Here is a 21,143-nt window from a genome sequence, read left to right as displayed (position 1 = left end):
AAATACCCCTTGATAAATGTATATTTCATCATCATACATTATAACAGGTTCTACACAATTTCCAAACATTTACAATTGCTTTTAATTAGCTATAATACTAATTTGGTGTTGTTTAAATAAGGTTTATCATTTTCTAAATCTCTAAAATGTGTTATTCTTGGTTAAGTATATCAAGCCTGAGAACCACTGGAAGTACCCCTTGGGGTACGCATACCACACGTTGAGAACCTAGGTACTTGGGGACTGAGTTGAGAAACCCTGTGCTATGACATCAAAGACTGTAGGGACAGCATAATGTCAAAACTTATAAAAACATAATGGAACTAACCTAAAAATACAAAACAAACAAACAGCAACACAAAGCCAAAGAACATACAGATCAGCTAAGCAGCAACAGATGTTAGTAGCAGCAGAGGGCGCTGCATTAAATAGCTGACCTGTTTCATGGCCTCCACGCGTTTGTTGAGCACCGTTGTCTGCTCGATGAGGGCCTCTGCTGCGCTATCGTGTTCCCTCAGCCTCTCCACCAACGACTTGGCATCAGCCAGAACTTTTTCGATTGTACAACTCATGTTGCTAGGTAATAAAAAACAATTTTACAGATGGCACACATCATATTCAATTCAATATTGCTGAGTGAAGGGAGACAGAAGATTCCTCTCTGCAGTTATCCTACAAAGGGTTCTATTCACAATCATTTTCCGCATGCGGAAATGCACTTGCAGTCAATTCTCGACTGAAATGAGACCATCTTGACATTCACAAAATTGCACGCATGAACATTTACCGCATGCGGAAAATTTTACGCATTATCCGCATGTGTAAAAAAAATGCGGTAAAAGTCCGCAAAAGTCGGTAGTTCCCGCAAAAAAATCAAAATTCACCAAAAAAAAAGGGGCGCCTTATTTCTGACTTAACTACTGATTTTTTTTATCACCTACTAATACTTGGTGATATATTTTGCTTCCCATTGACTTAAATGGAGTCTGGAGCCTTGACTGCTGTGTTTGCTGAACGTAATTTTTTTTTTTTTGGAAGAGTTTTTTTATGCCACTTTTTTTCCCGCATGTTCACTATGTAATTACGCATGTTTCCCAAATTTTTTTACGCATTGTTCCCGCATGCGGGAAACATACGGAACATTTTTAGTGAATGTGGAAAAAATGCGGAAATTATCACTGGCGGTAATATAGCGGTAAAAAATCTCTTACCGTATGTGTGATTGTGAATAGAGCCCAATGGGTACCTGTCATTTAGCACTAAATACCAACTCCAGGCACAAGTGCTGTTCTGAGCAGGATTCAATTACAGAGCTCCTTTTATCTGCAAAGCCACTCCTTGATTAGCAGATATCAAACAAATCACATTTAACCTCTATGTCGGTATGGACGAGCCCGAGGCAGGGGTCACACAATCGCAGTGCACTGGGAGCAGTGTGCAATTTTCCACAACAGGGGGGGAAAAAAAGTTGACACTGCTTTTTATTGCACAATGTGCGCGATTCCCTATTGCTGTCAGTCTCCTGCTCTCTTGGCACGTTAGCAAGTTGTTACAGGCAAAAAACTTTTATGAAAATTAATTGAACCACTTTTTGCACAGAAATCCAGCAGAAATTGAAAGCTGGGAGGTAAATAGGCTACTTCTGGAGCTGCAGGCGGTGATCTTCTCAAACAACAGACTGTACCTGCCCCCTTTCAATCTGAGCAGTATGATGATGCTCATCCAAGAAGCATCAGCATCACCCACACAGCCTACTGTTAGCTCCCAACAATGGGAAGCTTCAGGTCATGTGAAAAGAATGTTAACATTTTCAGCTACATAAAATGTGTTTGACACAGAAAATGCAGCATTTGGGCTTTTGGTTTACTAAGATACCAAATGGTATTAAGATTTGTGCCTGTACAGTTCAAGTGCGGAGGTGGCACACCTTACCCAAGATGTGGGTGCTATGGCCTGTGAATGCTGAGCCCCGGCATCCAAATTCACAACAAGGTACAAAAAGTCCAGGTCAGCACACCTTTTTCAAGATACGAATTTTCTCAATTTATTGCTCCATCAGCACGTGAAAACTTGACAATTGTTTCGGGGCCACGGCGGGTCCCCTTCTTCAGAAGTTTGTTTGCACTTTCTGAAGAAGGGGACCCGCCGTGGCCCCGAAACAATTGTCAAGTTTTCACGTGCTGATGGAGCAATAAATTGAGAAAATTCGTATCTTGAAAAAGGTGTGCTGACCTGGACTTTTTGTACCTTGTCAAGATTTGTGCCTGGAGATGGCCTTTTAAAGTAGAACTAGTTTCCCAACAAACTACAAGCACAAATAAGATAACCTTGAACTTGTAGGGATATGTATCCAGATTAGAATTTTTTTTTGAATGAATACAAATAAAAGTTAAGTATTAATATATGCTAAGTACTAACACCACAAAACCAAAGCCAGAACAAGATACTGCAGCACGCAGGATCCGGGACAATGGGGCTCATATAGACAGACAGGTAAGAATAAAGGCCCATATACAAGCTAAATGAAAGTTGGTTTGGGTAGGGCAATGCCAACAGTGTGTAAAGCAGCCCCTGACACCCACCTGGCCAGAGATCCGCCAGGTGGATCAATTTGTTCTCTGCACTCACCCCTCGGCCTTCACACCTGCACTGCCCTCCACCAACCTGCAATGGGCTCTATTCACAATAACATGCTGTAACTTTTTTTTTCGGGTCGCAAAATTACCAACTTTGAGTATTCACTAAAAATTTTTCCAAGTGTGATAAATGTTTCATAAAAGAGCAATAAAACGGTCGGTAATCGTTCGGTAAATGTGTTAAGTGTTCGGTAATTGGTCGGTAACGTGGTAAAATAAAGCTTTTTTGACCACTGTAGGGCAGGCCATATGCTTGCCACCAATTACACAGAAATGACCTAGGATAGCCTGTCACATTTAAAGAGACTCTCTAACAAAATTTTGAGCCTTATTTCTTCTATCCTATAAGTTCCTATAGCTGTTCTAATGTGATCTTACTGCAGCCTTTCCTAGTTGCACAGTGGCTGTGTTATCTCTGTTATATAATCTAATCTTCTCTCCTCTGTCGGGCTCAGGCAGTCAGGCTGGAATGTGCTGTGCTGCTTGTGATTGGATAGAACCTATACACACCCTCTCCAGGCCCCCTGCACACACTGTATGGCTCACACACTGAGCTACTCTCAGCATATAACTTGCTATGTCTTTTGTTTGTAAAACACTGCATACAAATGGCAATTACAAGCCAGGATTGCAGCAGGGAGTGGCAGAAACAGCACAGAGGGGCCCAGGAGAACATAATGAATAGAATGGTATGTTTTTTATTGTAAGAATTTTACAGTACTGATTCTCTTTAAAGTGGACCTGAACTCTTGCACAAGACAGAGGGAAAACCTATAGAAATTAACCCTGTGTGCATTTAGAGAGTTTAGCCTGTCTAATTCCCCCTCATCTGTGACTAATCACAATTGTAATTTGAGCTCTCAGCTGTGCCGTCTTGGTGCCTCAACAGAGCAGCTAATTTGTAAACACAGGATGTTAACAATATGTCTGCTTCCATAAAAGCAGGAAGTAGGCACACTGGAGATTTATTGCAGGATTTGTATCAGCTGTAACAAATGTTTATCTTGAAAGGGAACCAGAGATGAACGTTTCACACAAAATAAACATATCAGTCGATAGCTTGTAAAGAATAAATGCTCTACCTGATAATTTCGCCGCTCTGGTGTGTCTTTTTTAGTGTTTTTTATCCATTATTGCTCCAGGAAAAATCAAATATGGCCGCCGGCTCATATCCCTTCTCCTTCCGGGTTATATGAGTTGTTCTGGATGTGCTGTCTAGGCTATATGAGACTAGGCTGCTATCTAGGCTATATGAGAAAGGCTCATCTGTGTGCTTTCATTTTGGTATGATGTACTGTAAGTGTCTCTCATAGGAATGAAACTGCAGTCAGTATCTAGTGCACACAGGGATCATATTACAGCCACAGAGCTTCTCTCTCAGTAGGAGCAGCCCCTCCCAGTCATCACAGCTCTCAGTATGCAAAGCAGGAAATCTAAGCCAGGAGAGGGGAAGGCTTGGGCTTGAAAAGACATCACAGAAGAGTGACTCAGCTATAATGATTCCAGGTCAAACCTCGACTGAATAGTCGGTGGATTCTTATCACAGTTGCTAATAGACTAATTAAGCAGATAATAATGAAACTAAAAGCAGGGTAGGTGTTTACTGTCATGTTCTCACTGATAAATGTAATAAAATACATGAGGGTGCTTCGTCTCTGGTTCTCTTTAAAGGTTATTATGCTGTTGCTTATCTTTTAGAGCAGAGAGGAATTTCCTCCTCGGCAACTATAAAATCATATAAAAGACTGTATGAGGTCCGAAAGTGCGCCTTGAGATTAGACACACTCGTCTTCTCTGCCTTCTGTGTAAAATAGACAAACTCAAGCAAACAAAGCTCAAAAGGCTCCATCCTAAAGTCCAACAGCAGAGAAGTGAAAATTATCACCTGCCCTCTATAGGTGATAAAAAAATATCCTTATTTATCACCAATTATCCGCACATTTATTAACCACTTAAGGACCACAGTCTTTTCACCCCTTAAGGACCAGAGCCTTTTTTCCATTCAGACCACTGCAGCTTTAATGGTTTATTGCTCAGTCATACAAGCTACCATCTAAATGAATTTTACCTATTTTTCTTGTCACTAATACAGCTTTCTTTTGGTGCTATTTGATTGCTGCAGCGATTTTTACTTTTTATTATATTCATCAAAAAAGACATGAATTTTGGCAAAAAAATGATTTTTTTAACTTTCTGTGCTGACATTTTTCAAATAAAGTAAAATTTCTGTATACATGCAGCGCGAAAAATGTGGACAAACATGTTTTTGATTAAAAAAAACCCATTCAGTGTATATTTATTGGTTTGGGTAAAGGTTATAGCGTTTACAAACTATGGTGCAAAAATTGAATTTTCCCATTTTGAAGCATCTCTCTCATTTCTGAGCACCTGTCAGGTTTCATGAGGTGCTAGAATTCCAGGATAGTATAAATACCCCCCAAATGACCCCATTTTGGAAAGAAGACACCCCAAAGTATTCACTAAGAGGCATGGTGAGTTCATAGAAGATTTTTTCTTTTGTCACAAGTTAGCGGAAAATGACACTTTGTGACAAAAAAAATAAATTAAAAAAAGTTTCCATTTCTGCTAACTGGTGACAAAAAAAAATGAAATCTGCCACGGACTCACCATGCCCCTCTCTGAATACCTTGAAGTGTCTAGTTTCCAAAATGGGGTCATTTGTGGGGTGTGTTTACTGTCCTGGCATTTTGGGGGGTGCTAAATTGTAAGCACCCCTGTAAAGCCTAAAGGTGCTCATAGGACTTTGGGCCCCTTAGCGCACCTAGGCTGCAAAAGAAATGTCACACATGTGGTATCGCCTTACTCAGGAGAAATAGTATAATGTGTTTTGGGGTGTATTTTTACACATACCCATGATGGGTGGGAGAAATATCTCTGTAAATGAGATTTCTTTTGATTTTTTTACACACAATTGTCCATTTACAGAGATATTTCTCCCACCCAGCATGGGTATGTGTAAAAATACACCCCAAAACACATTATTCTACTTCTGAGTACGGCGATACCACATGTGTGACACTTTTTTGCACCCTAACTGCGCTAAGGGGCCCAAAGTCCTATGAGTACCTTTAGGATTTTCACAGGTCATTTTAAGGCATTTATTTTCTAGACTACTCCTCACGGTTTAGGGCCCCTAAAATGCCAGGACAGTATAGGAACCCTACAAGTGACCCCATTTTAGAAAGAAGACACCCCAAGGTATTCCGTTAGTAGTATGGGGAGTTCATAGAAGATTTCTTTTTTTTTTTCACAAGTTAGCGGAAATTGATTTTTATTGTTTTTTTCACAAAGTGTCATTTTCCACTAACTTGTGACAAAAAATAAAATCTTCTATGAATTCCACATACACCTAATTGAATACCTTGGGGTGTCTTCTTTCTAAAATGGGGTCACTTGTGGGGTTCCTATAATGCCCTGGCATTTTAGGGGCCCTAAACCGTGAGGAGTAGTCTAGAAACCAAATGCCTCAAAATGACCTGTGAAATTCTAAAGGTACTCATAGGACGTTGGGCCTCTTAGCGCACCTAGGTTGCAAAAAAGTGTCACACATGTGGTATCGCCGTACTCAGGAGAAGTAGTATAATGTGTTTTGGGGTGTATTTTTACACATACCCATGCTGGGTGGGAGAAATATCTCTGTAAATTAAAATGTTTTGATTTTTTTTACACACAATTGTCCCTTTACAGAGATATTTCTCCCACCCAGCATGGGTATGTGTAAAAATACACCCCAAAACACATTATACTACTTCTCCTGAGTACGGCGATATCACATGTGTGACACTTTTTTGCAGCCTAGGTGCGCTAAGGGGCCCAACGTCCTATTCACAGGTCATTTTGAGGCATTTGGTTTCTAGACTACTCCTTACGGTTTAGGGCCCCTAAAATGCCAGGGCAGTATAGAAACCCCACAAGTGACCCCATTTTAGAAAGAAGACACTCCAAGGTATTCCGTTAGGTGTATGGTGAGTTCATAGAAAATTTTATTTTTTGTCACAAGTTAGTGGAAAATGACACTTTGTGAAAAAAAACAATACAAATCAATTTCCGCTAACTTTTGACAAAAAATAAAATCTTCTATGAACTCGTCATACACCTAACGGAATACCTTGGGGTGTCTTCTTTCTAAAATGGGGTCACTTGTGGGGTTCCTATACTGCCCTGGCATTTTAGGGGCCCAAAACCACGAGGAGTAGTCTGGAAACCTAATGCCTCAAAATGACTGTTCAGGGGTATAAGCATCTGCAAATTTTGATGACAGGTGGTCTATGAGGGGCCGAATTTTGTGGAACCGGTCATAAGCAGGGTGGCTTCTTAGATGACAGGTTGTATTGGCACTGAAGTGCAGGAATGTTCTCAAATCGTGACCTGGACATGGCAATTAAGTCGTACCAGCAGTGATCAGAAAAAAAATTTCTGTCACTGCGGTGGGGCGGGTGAGGGTTTGACCGGGTGATCAGAAGCCCGCAGGGGGCATATTAGGGCCTGATCTAATGGGTAGCAGTGACAGGGGGTGACGGGGTGGTTGATAGGTGATCAGTAGGTGATTACAGAGGAGAATATATGCAAGCAATGCACTGGCGAGTTGATCAGAGGGGGTCTGGGGGGCTAATTGAGGGTGTGGGCGGGTGATTGGGTGCCCGCAAGGGGCAGATTAGTGTCTGATCTGATGGGTAGCAGTGACAGTTGGTGACGGGGTGATTGATGGGTGATCAGTGGATGATTAGAGGGGAGAACAGATGTAAACAATGCACTTTCGGAGGTGATCTGAGTGCACGCATCTGAGGGTGTGGGTGGGTGATCAGGTGCCCACAAAAGGCAGGTTAGGGTCTGATCTGATGGGTGGCAGTGACAGGTGGTGACAGGGGGTGATTGATGGGTGATTGACAGGTGATCAGTGGGTGATTATAGGGAAGAATAGATGTATACAGTACACAGGGGGGAGGGTCTAGGGAGGATCTGAGGGTGTGTGTGTGTGGGGGGGGGGGGTGTTCAGGAGCCCCCAGGGGGCAGTTTAGGACCTAATCTAAAAAATAGTGTTGAGATAGTGACAGGAGTGATTAATGGGTGATTAGGGGGGTGATTGGGTGCAAACAGGTGTCTGAGGGGTGGGCAGGGGGGGGTCTGATTGGGTGCAGTGGGTGATCAGGGGGCAGGATCAGTGTGCTTGGGTACTTACTAGGAGGGCTGCAACCTGCCCTGGTGGTCCCTCAATCACTGGGACCACCAGGGCAGGAGGCAGCCTGTATAATACGCTTTGTATACATTACAAAGCGTATTATCCGCTTTGCATGCGGCAGATCGGGGGGTTAACAACCCGCCGCCGCTGCTAATTGGCTGGAGGGTTGACGTCGCGGGTGGGCACATCCAGCATGCGATCCCCGGCCAGCTAGTCCGCAACGAGCCGCCGCCGATCGGCGTATTGCGGGGCTCCACTTTGTCGCCGCCCCTAGGTAGGGGCGGTCGGCAAGTGGTTAAAATCACAATCCAGTAAAATATATATATTATATATATATATATATATATATATATTATATATATATATATATTTATATATATATATATATATATATATATATATATATATAGAGAGAGAGAGAGAGAGAGAGAGAGAGAGAGAGAGAGAGATAGAGATAGATCTATATACATATATAGATCTATATATATAGAGAGAGAGAGAATATATATATATATATATATATATATATATATATATATATAGATCTATATATATATATATATAGATCTATATATATATATATATATAGATCTATATATATATATATATATATAGATCTATATATATATATATAGATCTATATATATATATATATATATAGATCTATATATATATATATATATATAGATCTATATAATATATATTATATATAGATTATATAGATATAGATATAGATATAGATATAGATATAGATATAGATATAGATATAGATATAGATATAGATATAGATATATATATATATATATATATATATATATATTATATATATGATATATATATATATATATATATATATATATTATATATATATATATATATAGTATATATATATATATATATATATAGATCTATATATAGGTGGTTGGGAGGGGATCAAGGGATACATGGGGGGGAGATCTGGATTTTTTTACACTGAAAATCGCACAGCCTGTCACGGCTGCAGCAGCTGTGCGTCTCTCCCTGTCACACAAGATCCACAGTGACAGGGAGAGGGAGGCGGAGAGAGGGAGGCGACGAAAGGGCAACTATGTTGCCTTTTCGGAGGGTGATCGCTGTGATTGGCTCACAGCGATCACACGGCAGGGAGCCAATCAGTGACGGCTCCTGCCGATACCCGGAAGCCTTAGCTGTCATAAGACAGCTAAGTGCAGCCGGTTCGGTGCGCGCGAATCGCGGCGGGGAGCGGCGTGCGCCGGTGATAGAGATCTACGCCCTGCCAGCCAGGAGCCCATCAAAACAGGGCGTAGATCTCTATCACCTCGGTCCTTAAGTGGTTAAATTAAGAATTTCAAAGTGGAGGAAATCTAGTCACTTTTTACTGCACTTTAACCGCATGCGTGAAATTAACCTCCCTGCCGTTATAAAAAATTGCTGCGCACGGCAGGGAGGGTGTTTTTTGGCATTATTTTTCTTTTTTTAGCATGTAGCTAGCCTAGCGCTAGCTACATGCTTCCCCCCCTCCCTGCGGCGTCCCCCCGAATGCGCCGATCGCCGCATATACCCATCCGGAAATCCCGTTCTGAACGGGATTTCCAGGAGGGCTTCCCCCGTCGCCATGGCGACGGGCGCGATGACGTCACCGACGTCGTGACGTCAGAGGGAGTCCCAAACCACCCCTCGACGCTGCCTGGCACTGATTGGCCAGGCAGCGCACGGGTCTCGGGGGGGGGGGGCACCCTCTGATGTGGCGGGTTGCGGCGAATCGGCGCGGAGCGGCGGCGATCGTAAGTTACACGCAGCTAGCAAAGTGCTAGCTGCGTGTAACAAAAAAAAAATTATGCAAATCGGCCCAGCAGGGCCTGAGGAATCCTCCGCGGCAGGTTACCCCGAGCTGAGCTCGGGATAACCGGCAGGGAGGTTAAGGAGATAAATCTTTGAGAATTGCACAATGGTGATCTTTTGGGTGATATTTTGCACATACTATTTTACCGCACGCGGTAAGGCATTGTGAATAGAGCCCATTGCAACAGAATGCATTGTTAGCCTTCAGGCTAACTACACGTCTGTACAGCCTCGGCCCAGCATGTCACCCCAGGGACCAATTCCTTTTATCCATCTAGCGCAGTGGTCCTCAAACTAAGGCCCGCGGGCCGAATGCGGCCCCCTGAAGCTTTTTCACTGGCCCCCACACACAAAATATATATTACTTATAGATGTTGCCCACTGCATTTTTAAATATTGGTCGTCCACATACAGCATCGCAGTGCTGGCACTGCCCTTCCACATGGAAGCCAAAAAGCCGTGTTGGGGGGCATACTATCTGCACATGCTGTGTTAGTGGCATGATATCGGCTCTGGATAAATGGGAGACATGAGGCTGCCCATGTTAATAGGCGCTGTCTACAATACCTAGGTTCAATGCAAAGTTTTTCTACATCACTTTGGGCTCTATTCATAAAAGGTTACCGCAAGTTTTCCGCTCAAAGCAGCGGATTTTCCCGTCCATTTAGCAAAGTGGGCATTCATAAAAGCTGTTCCCGCATGAAAATCTACAATCCCCCAGCAGAGCGAGAAATTTCCGCCTTCTCCAGTGTTTTTCTAGATTTATCTAGAAAAAAGTAACAAAATGGCCATTCATAAAGCTTAGAGGAAGCGGTATGTGGACGGGAAATACCGCTTCCTCTGATTTTGCGGATTACATACAAGTGAATGGGACAGACCTCCCAGAGAGAGCAGTGCACGGAGGGACTCTGCCGGCTGAAGTGTTTCCGCATGCCTTCCGACAGCTTACCGCCAGCTTTCAGCGGGAGATCTCCGCTCTTGCATCGCAGCTGGCAAGATTTTTTTTGAATGACCACCCAGAAGTGTAAAATACCGCTGCGGTATTTTACCTCTACGAGTATTTACGACACAAGTTTTTTATGAATAGAGCCCTTTATGTATTCTCCGGGCCCCAGCAGTCTGAAGTATGTTGACCCGGCCCTTGATCGAAAAAGTTGGGGGACCACTGATCTAGCATGTAAAAGCCTTTAGGCTGTATATATGTACATCAGAACTGGTGGGGTTTCAGGATAGAATTCTTAATATAGTCAGGAGCCTGGGGATGGGGGGGGAGGGAACAAGGTTTTCCACAGGCACTAGTGAGACCTTTGTGAAACCAGGTTTTCTGATATCTGGGAAAACCATCTGGCTAATATTCCCCACCATCAGTAGCCGGGAAGGATCCAACAAACAAGGCCTGCCTCGCAACGAGACAAATCCTGCAGCCACTAAACAGAGTTTGGAAAACTACAGTACAGTCACACAGTTAGTTCACTTACTAGAGGTGAGACTAAAAGCTAATGAAAGCAGTTTCTCTATAAGCTTAGGGCAAGCTGAGTGGGTGAGCTGTCACAGAAGCGGTCTGTTAGGAAACTTATGGGCAACTATGTCTAGTAATAGTGTCAGGGCAGCGCTGACACCTCTGACAGGAACAAAAGTATCAGAAACAGAAATACGTAACCAAGATAAAAGGTATTTTTGTGTACTCACAGTCTCCCCAGTTCATTGGGGGACACATTGTTACAACTGGGTAAATGTCCTGCCCATAGGAGTTTGTTAGTGGTGTGTCCCCTAATGACTGTTAGAGAACTGTCATTCTTTTGTTGGGTCTACCAATCAAAAACTGATATTTCAGTGTTCCGTGGGAGCTGGAAAGTTAAACCTTCTAACCTTGGGGATTCCGTTGGTGAGATCTCTGCTCTCCTCAGTTCCCAGGTCTGAACACCTGCTGCAGCCATTATGAGGGGGCCCCCCTTCCCCTGCTGGACTCTTCTATCTCCCGAGGAATTTGTTGGTGAAATCTCTGTGCTCCTCAGTTCCCAGGTCTGCATGCCTGCTGCACCTATCACAGGGAACCCTTTTTCCCCTGGTGGAGTTTTCATTTAGTTTGGATTTTGGATATGCATCAGGGGGAGGAGGAGGCAACCTCAAGATGGTGAAAACAGAAGTGGAAACTATGGCAGTCAGTCCAAAAGAAGTATAAAAAGCCGGCAGGTGACTCAAGCCTCTACTCCGCCTAGAAATAAAATATTTGAAGATTTTACCATTTGTTTAGGTTAGTATTTTAGAGAGAAAATCCACTTTAATTAAAAAAAAAAAAAAAAGTTACATGACATATCAATGTTATACAAACCACTTTGTAATTTAACACATTTCATATTAAAACTGTTTTTCCACTTCAGTCTGCAGCTTCATCAAATTTCTAATCCTGCTGAAAAGAAAATTCAAAGCTTACTTGAAACCATGACAACAATATATGGTATGGTGTGTAGGACTTTCTACAATTATCATATCTAGTCGGGGGGCGGGCAGTAGCTTCCCAAGGTGAAGAGGGCAGCATGGTGGCGTAGTGGTTAGCAATCTTGCCTTGCAGCGCAGGGTCCCTGGTTCGAATCAACATCTGCAAGGAGTTTGTGTCGGTTTCCTCCAGGCACTCTGGTTTCCTCCCACATCCCAAAAACATACAAATAAGTTAATTGGAGGAATTGAAAAGAGGTTTAATATTAAGGAATAGAGTGCAGTGCAGTGCGTGCGTGCGTCTAAAGCCCAATCTGCATCTTAGTACGATTCGATTACGATACTATTTACGATCCAATTAAATCTGACATGTCCGATCGGGATTCAATTCGATTTGCCATTGTTTTGCAGTGGCGAATTGATTCAGATCGAATCCCAACCGGACATGTCAGATTTAATCGGATCGTAAATAGAATCGTAATTGAATCGTACAAAAAAATCGTATCATGTAGATTGGGCAGGAGGCGGGGGGAGGATAAGATTATAAGGGTTGGAATACAAGGGTGACGGAGAAATCAGGGAATCTGGCACTGGTGTATAGTAGTCACTGGGGGTTGGAGAACCAGTACTGGAATACAGTAGCCATGGATTTAGTAGTTGGTAAAGTAGTAACTGGATAGTCAGGTATTCTAGTACTGAGGTACAGAGGTCTCTGAATTGAAGTGGATGTGATACTGAGGTACAGAAAACATAACACGATACAGCAGTCACTGAATTTTAAGATCTAGTAGTGTGGAAAAAAAAATCACCAATTATCAGGGGAACTGGTACTGGGGTACCACAGTTGTCAGGGTACCTGATACTGGGATACAAGAGTTGTCAGGGTATCTGGTACTGGGGTGCAGTAGTTGTCAGGGGAACTGGTAATGGGGTACAGTAGTTGTCAGGGGAACTGGTACTGAGGTACTCCAGTTGTCAGGGGAGCTGGTACTGGGGTACACCAGTTGTCAGGGGAGCTGGTACTGGGGTACACCAGTTGTCAGGGGAGCTGGTACTGGGGTACACCAGTTGTCAGGGGAGCTGGTACTGGGGTACACCAGTTGTCAGGGGAGCTGGTACTGGGGTACACCAGTTGTCAGGGGAGCTGGTACTGGGGTACACCAGTTTTCAGGGGAGCTGGTACTGGGGTACACCAGTTGTCAGGGGAGCTGGTACTGGGGTACACCAGTTGTCAGGGGAGCTGGTACTGGGGTACACCAGTTGTCAGGGGAGCTGGTACTGGGGTACACCAGTTGTCAGGGGAGCTGGTACTGGGGTACACCAGTTGTCAGGGGAGCTGGTACTGGGGTACACCAGTTGTCAGGGGAGCTGGTACTGGGGTACACCAGTTGTCAGGGGAGCTGGTACTGGGGTACACCAGTTGTCAGGGGAGCTGGTACTGGGGTACACCAGTTGTCAGGGGAGCTGGTACTGGGGTACACCAGTTGTCAGGGGAGCTGGTACTGGGGTACACCAGTTGTCAGGGGAGCTGGTACTGGGGTACACCAGTTATCAGGGGAGCTGGTACTGGGGTACACCAGTTGTCAGGGGAGCTGGTACTGGGGTACACCAGTTGTCAGGGGAGCTGGTACTGGGGTACACCAGTTGTCAGGGGAGCTGGTACTGGGGTACACCAGTTGTCAGGGAAGGGGATGGGGCTGATACTGGGATACAAGTGTTGTCAAGGTATCTGGTACTGGGGTACAGTAGTTGTCAGATGATCTGGTAGTGGTGTACAGAAGTCACTGCATTGTCAGGGGATCTGGTACTGGGTTGCAGATGTCACTGAATTGTCAGGGGATATGGTAGTAAGGTACAACAGTGACTAAATGGTCAGGTTATCTGGTAGTGGAGTATAACACAGTCACTGAATTGTCAGGGGATCTGGAAGTTGGGTGCAACAGTGTAAGTGAATTGTCAGGGGATGTGGTACAGAAGTCATTGTCAGAAGATTATCTAATCTATTATTACGATACAAAGGTCACAAACTTGTCAAGAGATCTGGTAGCAGGGTAGAGAGGTCACACAATAGTAGGGGAACTGGTAGCAGGGAATAGAGGTAACAGAATAGTAGGGATCCAGTACTGGGGTACAGTGGTCAGCCTCTTGGACAGGGGTTGCCATTATAGTTAGAATCCACAGACATGGAATATGTTATTGTAAAGGTTCCCTCCTTACCTCTTATCTGTGGTTCTACGGTTACATCCGGGCTTTTGGCTCTGCTGTCACCGCTCTTTCCTGCCCTACACCAAACGTGACGTCACAAACCCGGGAACAGAGCTACTGCGCACGCGTGGACAAACTGGGCGATGTTTCCATCAGGGTTGCCAACCGTCCGTGAAAGTATGGGCAGTCCGTAATACAGACAGGAAATTTCCCCTGTCCGTAGTTGCCCGTACTTAGAAATAGGTGTCCGCAAACTTGTGTGCGCATGTGGCAGGCAGCATGTCGGGCAGCTCTGTGAGAAGCCCTCCAATCAGCTGTGCCCTCCAATCAGCTGTGCCCTTTCAGCTGCTTCTGCCTCCTCCAGCCAATGAGAGAGAGCGAGAGAAGCAGCAAAGAGAGCCCGCCCCCACAACTCCCGTTGCTGGAAGCTGGCCGCAGTAGCTGTCGGCAGGATGGGGAGGAAGCCCCTGAGGGGATGGGAGAACTCCAGCCATCAGTGAATCAAGACTAGACTGCTGTCAGGCTAGGAGGTTCTCTGGGACATGTGGAAGGAATAGGAGGCAACAGGCAGGACTGCACAGTACATCCTAAATGTAAGATGAAAACTGTTCATTTGAGATTAGCTTGATTGTCAGACAGACTTTCCGATCTCTCTTATCTCTTGCTCTTTCAGCATGTGTCTCTTCTCAGGCCCCCTCCTCCCCTGCTATCTCCTCTCTCCCAAATGGCTTCTTTTATCAGCATGAGATGGCTGCAGTCCTGGTAAGATCTCTGCTGTTTCTACTCTCCCCCATGCACCCTGTCTTCTTGTGCCTATACTTCTTAATCCCACCATGCCCCCATCTCTCTTATCGTCCTACCATTTTCTGTCCCACATTCCTCTCCCTCTTGTCTAATTTTTATGAATATGTCCCTGTGTCTCCCACAAAGTTTCTCTCTCTCTCTCTCTCTCTCTCTCTCTCTCTCTCTCTCTCTCTCTCTCTCTCTCTCTCTCTCTCTCTCTCTCTCTCTCTCTCTCTCACCTGACCTATTCTGCAGCACTTTACAGAGTACATAGTCATGTCACTGACTGTCCTCAGAGGAGCTCACAATCTAATCCTACCATAGTCCTAGTCTGTTTTCACTATAGACTTGTTGTAGGATCCGATATATATGAGAATTATATTCTATAACATTTATGGAATTGATATGCTACATTAGGATATATTGGAATAGTATGCTATATAGGGGGATGAAAATGCAATCGGACATACGGGGTTAATATGCTGTAGGATATATAGTGGGGATTTCCTATAGGATATATGCGGTTCATAATGCTCTAAATAGGAAAATTGTATACTTACATTCCGTAATTTTCCGTTCCTGGATCAAACGATGGCGGCATACTACTGGGTTTAGCCCCGCCCCCTAAACTAGGAGGACAGTCCACTACAAAAGCCTGAACCACTCCCCCCTCGCCATTCTCGTAAAAATAAGTCCTCGAATGGACAAGGAGGGAGGGATTCGTGTGCTGCCATCGTTTGATCCAGGAAAGGAAAATTACGGAAGGTAAGTATACAATTTTCCAATTTCCAGGATCAAACATGGCGGCATACTACTGGGATATAAAAAAATCACACACCAGGGAGCGATCTACTGCAAACATAAATTAAAAATTTATTTCTTGGCTGCAGAAATAAAAGATTCTCCAAAACTTAAAGTAGTAAGACAGGCAGGATTGACATGGTAATGTGACATGAATGTGTTAACAGAGGACCAACTAGCTGCCTTGCATATCGTATCAACTGACACCTTAGAAAAGGATGCCCAAGAGGCTGCCATTCCCCTGGTGGAATGGGCTCGGATTTCCCTAGGCACTTGCAAACCCCTTAACTGATAACACTGCTGAATGATCTTCACTAACCAGGCTGAAATCGTTCTGGAAGATACTGACTGACCCCTCTTACACCCCTGATGGTTAATAAACAAGTTTTCCGAAGACCTAAACTGTGCTGTAGCTGCCATATAGGCTCTCTAAGACATCATCTTCCTATGTCCAAGGGATGTAAACCTTCATCTGAGGAGAAGGTTGGCAATGCGAGTTCCTGGTTAATATGAAACGAAGTGGAGACCTTCGGTATGTGATGAAGGTCTGGTCTAATGACAACTCTGTCTGGGAAAAACTCCAGCAAATTGCCCGTGCACCCCTAGGATTGAAGATCCGACACCCTTTTCGCTGATGCGATGGCCACCAGAAGAACAGTTTTTAATGTAATTTGCTCCACCGAGGCAGATTCCACAGGATGGAATGGGCCAGAGGCTAATACCTCCAGAACTAAGGGCAAGTCCCACTGCAGGAAGAAAGGCTTCCTTGGAGGACGGATCTTTGTGACTGCTTGTACTTTATGACTAGTGGGTGCTGTGCCCATCTTGCCCCAGTCAATGCGGACAAGGCTGATATCTGAACCTTAATTGCGGCCAGGCTCAAGCTCTTATCCACCGCGGATTGCAGAAACTCCAATATATTATGGATTAGTGGAACTCTAGGGTCAAAATCCTTTTCCTTTGAAAAACAGATAAACTTCTCCCAAATCCTATGGTAAGTATTGTTCGTAGTTGGCTTTCTTGACTTTAGTAAAGTTGTGATTACTTGGTCTGAGCACCCCACACTCAAGAACCTTTTCCTCTCAAGATTCATACCGCTAACCTGAGCTTCTCCAGATCAGGGTAAAGTAGATCTCCTTGGGTAATCAAATCCGGAATCAGTGGTAGACAGCAAGGTTGAGACACACTGAGGCTCATGGCTAGGGAGAACCAAGGTCTTCTCGGCCAGAACGGAAGAATAGTTATGATTGTGCATAACTCGGTTGAGACTCTCTGGAGAAATTTTGGTATCACTGAAAACGGAGGGAAAGTGTACCCCAGCTTGAACGTCCAGACTTGAGACAGACAGTCCACACCCGATGATCGGGGATGATAGAATCGAGAGAAGAATCTCGGGAGCTTCGTGTTCTCCGGAGTTGCCCAAAGATCGCACTGCGGCAACCCCCATCTCTTCACTATGTCCCGGAAAATCTTCCTGTTCAAGGACCACTTGTGCGGACTGTAAAACTGTCTGCTTAGGTGATCTGCAAGTTGATTCTGGGGACCTGGAATGTAAAGTGCAGATAATCCCCTCAAATTCCTTTGGGCCCATAACATTATGTGGCTGGTCTCTTGGAGAAGAGTCCAACTTCTGGTCCCCCCCCCCCCCCTGCCTGTTTATATACGACACTGCCGTAGTATTGTCTATCCTTAGGAGTACAACCTTGCTCCGGATCTCGTGAGAGAAGGATTTTAGGGCCAGAAAGGCTGCACGAAGCTCTAGCAGCTTTGACGGAACCCCGCGCTGAGACACATTCCATCTCCTTTGCACACAAGCTCCCTCGCAGTGGGCTCCCCATCCTTCCTGACTGGCGGCTGTAGTTATTACTACTGACTTGTCCTGTACAATCTGATGGGAGTTCCCGAGATGTGTTTTCGGTTCAAGCCACGAAGTCAGGGACTTCTTCACATCCTGGGGTAAGATTAGTCCCTGTGACATATCCGCCTTTCTCCAATTCTTTAGGAAAAAATTCTGTAGTACTCGAAGGTTCCAGTAAGCCCACTTGACCATGGGGATGGTTGCTGATAAAGATCCCAGGATGCTCAAACTCTCTGAGGCTGTCAGATAACTGCGCGAACGAACCCATTTGATTTTCTGAATTAAAGATAACTTCTTTTGATCCGGTAGGCGTAACCTGTTTTGTGCCGTCATAAACCTCGCTCCCAGGTAGATCATATCCTGGGCAGGGGTCAATTGACTTTTTGAAAAATTTTATAATCCATCCGAGCGACTGGAGGAAGTCCAAGACTGTACTCTGATGTTGTAGAAGGATTTCCCGATCCTGGTGTAGCAATAGGACGTCGTCGAGATAATGAAACACTCGGATTCCTCTCAACCTGAGAACTACAATAGCTGGTAGCAACACTTTGGCTTGCCTGAAGAGTATCCACAAAGTCCAAGAGTACCTGTCTCTTTAAGGGTTGAACAGGAATCTTTGTTGCCACAAATCTTGTACGAGGAGGCTTTCTTTTGAAACTCCAAGAGTGCCCCCTCTGGATGGTTTTCAGTATCCATGAATCTTTTACAACATCCACCCAGACCGTCCAGAAGAGACCTAATCTGGCACCGACTGGAGATGCCTGGGTGGATGTCCCCTTTAAAAGGGCTTCGGTCCTTGTTGGGAAGACGAAGAGACTTGCTTTGACTTGCTAGCCTTGAGAAATGAAGACTGAGTCCTCCTCCAATTACAATCAAAGGGTTTCCCAGGCCTGTACGACCTTGCTTGTTGTAATCTATTTGTGTATGTCTTCTTAGGCTGCTGAAAAGATTGTCGAGGTTTCCAATCAAACCCGATTCCGACCCCCCCCCCCCCCCCCCCCCCCCCCCCCGTCCGTCCGTCACTTTGGCAATTGCCTCGTCCATCTCCGGACCGAACAGATGAATACCGTTGAAAGGAATCTTGCACCAGTTATTACGAGAGGAAGGATCCGCCGACCAGGGTTTTAGCCATATGGCTCTCTTCACCGTTACATTGTACAGCATGGCTCTTGCAGACGATCTTATCGTATCTATCGCCGCTTCCCCTATATAATCTCCTGCTAGCTTATCCTCCCTGGCGGTAGATCTCAGCCCCTGGTGGGTCGATTTTCATACTGTAAAGTGCTGTACGCACAGCTAGCACTTTGCTAGCCGCGCGTACAGCTTGATCGCTGCGGCGATCGCCCGCACGCAGTGGCGCAAGAGGGCCCCCCCCCGCCAGAGCCCAATGAGTTCCGGGCAGCGCTATGGGCTGGATCGGAGACGTCAGGACATCGGCTGACATCCATGACGTCATTCCGATCGTCGCCATGGCGACAGGAGAAGCCAAACAGGCGATCACGTTATATACGCGTTCCCCTGTTTGCTATTGTTGCCGGCGACGATCGAACTAGAGGGACACATGCGCCCTCTAGTGGAGTTTCATGTAGCTACCACTCTGGTAGCTTTACATGAAACATAAATTAAAAAAATTGGATTTCTGCAATTTTTGCAGAAAAAATTAACCGCCAAGGAGGTTAAGCTCATCCAGCGCCTTTATTATTTCCTGCTTTTCCAGATCAGAATTGACCCCCTTCTCGATGTTATTCACCCATACCTTCACAGCCTTAGCAAGAGAAGTCAGGGCAATTGCAGGCTTACAGGCCGCACCTGATGCCAGAAAGGCTTTTTTTCATGTCCAAGTCAATTTTCCTATCTAAAGGGTCCTTGAAAAATATCGCATTCTCCTTTAGGCAAAGTCACATGCTTAGCGAGCCTCATAATGGAAGCATCTGCAATAGGAGCGGACTCAACTAACTTTGAATCTTCCTCACTCAACGGATACAGTTTGGAAAATCGATTACTCAGAGAAGGTTTTTGGTCCACCTTCTTCCACTCTTTTAATCATAACTTCCTTTATCACCTTCATTAATGGAAAGGAGTTTGGTTGCGTATTCAGATGGGGGTAATATTTGTCTTGTTTATCCTCAGACTCTTTGTCCTCTTCCCACTCAATTGCTGATTTAATAGCGGTGAGAAAAGCAGGAACAAGGGCAAAGTCAAATCCAATCGGAGGTGCGTCTGCCCCCTGCACAGACACCTCTTCCTGAGGAGTAACTACAGAAGCTGAGGCTGATTGGGCTGTCGATAACTTCTGAAAGGTGTCCTGAACAGCCTGCTGAATGAAGCTCAACACCTGACGATTGTCCGCTTCTTTATCTCTCCCTAACTCCCCAAAGCATAGTTCGCAAATCATCTTATCAGGCATAGCTGGCTGCCCGCAAGACCAACAGAGAGTCTTGTCCGGCCTCACATGTCTCACAGAAGAAGGAGATACAGATTTATGATGCCTCCTTGAGGCACCTTCACTTGCACGATATCTCTGAGGGGAATAATTTCTAACATAAAGTCTATCAGGAGATCTTCTCCTATAATAATCAGAAGCATCTTTTCTGTAGTAAGCGTCCCTTGAGGATCTCCTCCTTGGACTAAGTCTAAAATAGTCTCTTGAGTAAGAGGAAACAGACGAATCTCTGCCTGAAGAACGTCTCTCATGTGAGCGTCTTCTGGGCAATCTTCCACGTGTAGAGTGTCGGTAAGCAGATGCCTCTTTAGATCTTGATCGATAGTCTGTTGATAGGGACTGGAATCCTTTAGACCCCGCTTGTCCCTGCAAACCTCCATGCGGACTGTGAAGGCATAATAAAAAAAAGAAGGCTATGTGTTCACAAAAGACCGCGAAGAGAACTATGGGAGGTAGCTGCACTCTTTAAAACCCAGTGACATCTATAAACGAAGGGATCACCCAGTGAAAAAAAATAAACATATAAGGATGCACAGCGCACCCCATACCTGAGATCCTCAGGAGCACTACTTGCATGGTAACCCTGAAAGCATAAACAGATGGCTGTAAAATGTACCTACTTCTTGCCAGTAGGCAGTATGCAATCCAGCAATCTCTGCTGCAGCAATAACAGATTAGGAAAATGTAATCCTACCTTCGCCTCCAAGGCTAGCACGTTTGCAAACTTTCTCCTCCTCTCCTCGGATCAGACCTCAGAGGAGACGCCGAACAGATTTCTCCCCCTTCACTGCTGCAGCTGCAGCTATATATATATATATATAATCTCCATCTCTCCATATCTCCATCTCTCCGTGTCATACCTTTTTCATTTTCACACAACTGTTTTTTTAAATTAATTCACTGAAATCATTGTTAGTGCGCATGCACGGTCTTTGATTA

The 21,143-nt window shown here is 44.7% G+C and overlaps 2 protein-coding genes across 4 annotated transcripts in view; one reads left to right on the top strand and one right to left on the bottom strand.

Annotated features, from left to right (window-relative positions):
- Window positions 1–14,635, bottom strand: part of FGFR1OP2 (FGFR1 oncogene partner 2) — a 31,603-nt gene extending 16,968 nt beyond the window's left edge. The window contains exons 1-3 of one of the 2 annotated variants that reach the window (XM_068277599.1): window positions 14,332–14,634; window positions 11,548–11,893; window positions 438–576 (exon numbers count right to left, since the gene is read on the bottom strand). In XM_068277599.1, the coding sequence (XP_068133700.1) occupies window positions 438–576; window positions 11,548–11,759 (351 nt within the window). In that variant the 5' untranslated portion in view covers window positions 11,760–11,893; window positions 14,332–14,634. Of the gene's footprint in view, window positions 1–437; window positions 577–11,547; window positions 11,894–14,331 lie in introns of both variants that reach the window. The other variant, XM_068277600.1, reaches the window with a different exon arrangement.
- Window positions 14,636–14,693: 58 nt separating this feature from the next.
- Window positions 14,694–21,143, top strand: part of INTS13 (integrator complex subunit 13) — a 62,081-nt gene continuing 55,631 nt past the window's right edge. Inside the window, exon 1 of one of the 2 annotated variants that reach the window (XM_068277596.1) lies at window positions 14,694–14,912. The gene's annotated coding sequence lies outside the window, so the exon portion shown is untranslated. The remainder of the gene's footprint in view (window positions 14,913–21,143) is intronic. The other variant, XM_068277597.1, reaches the window with a different exon arrangement.

The sequence above is a fragment of the Hyperolius riggenbachi genome, chromosome 3 (assembly GCF_040937935.1).
Source record: "Hyperolius riggenbachi isolate aHypRig1 chromosome 3, aHypRig1.pri, whole genome shotgun sequence".
Lineage (NCBI taxonomy): Eukaryota > Metazoa > Chordata > Amphibia > Anura > Hyperoliidae > Hyperolius > Hyperolius riggenbachi.
The sequence above is the reverse complement of the archived record's forward strand: the minus strand, read 5'-3'. Positions and strand labels throughout refer to the sequence as shown.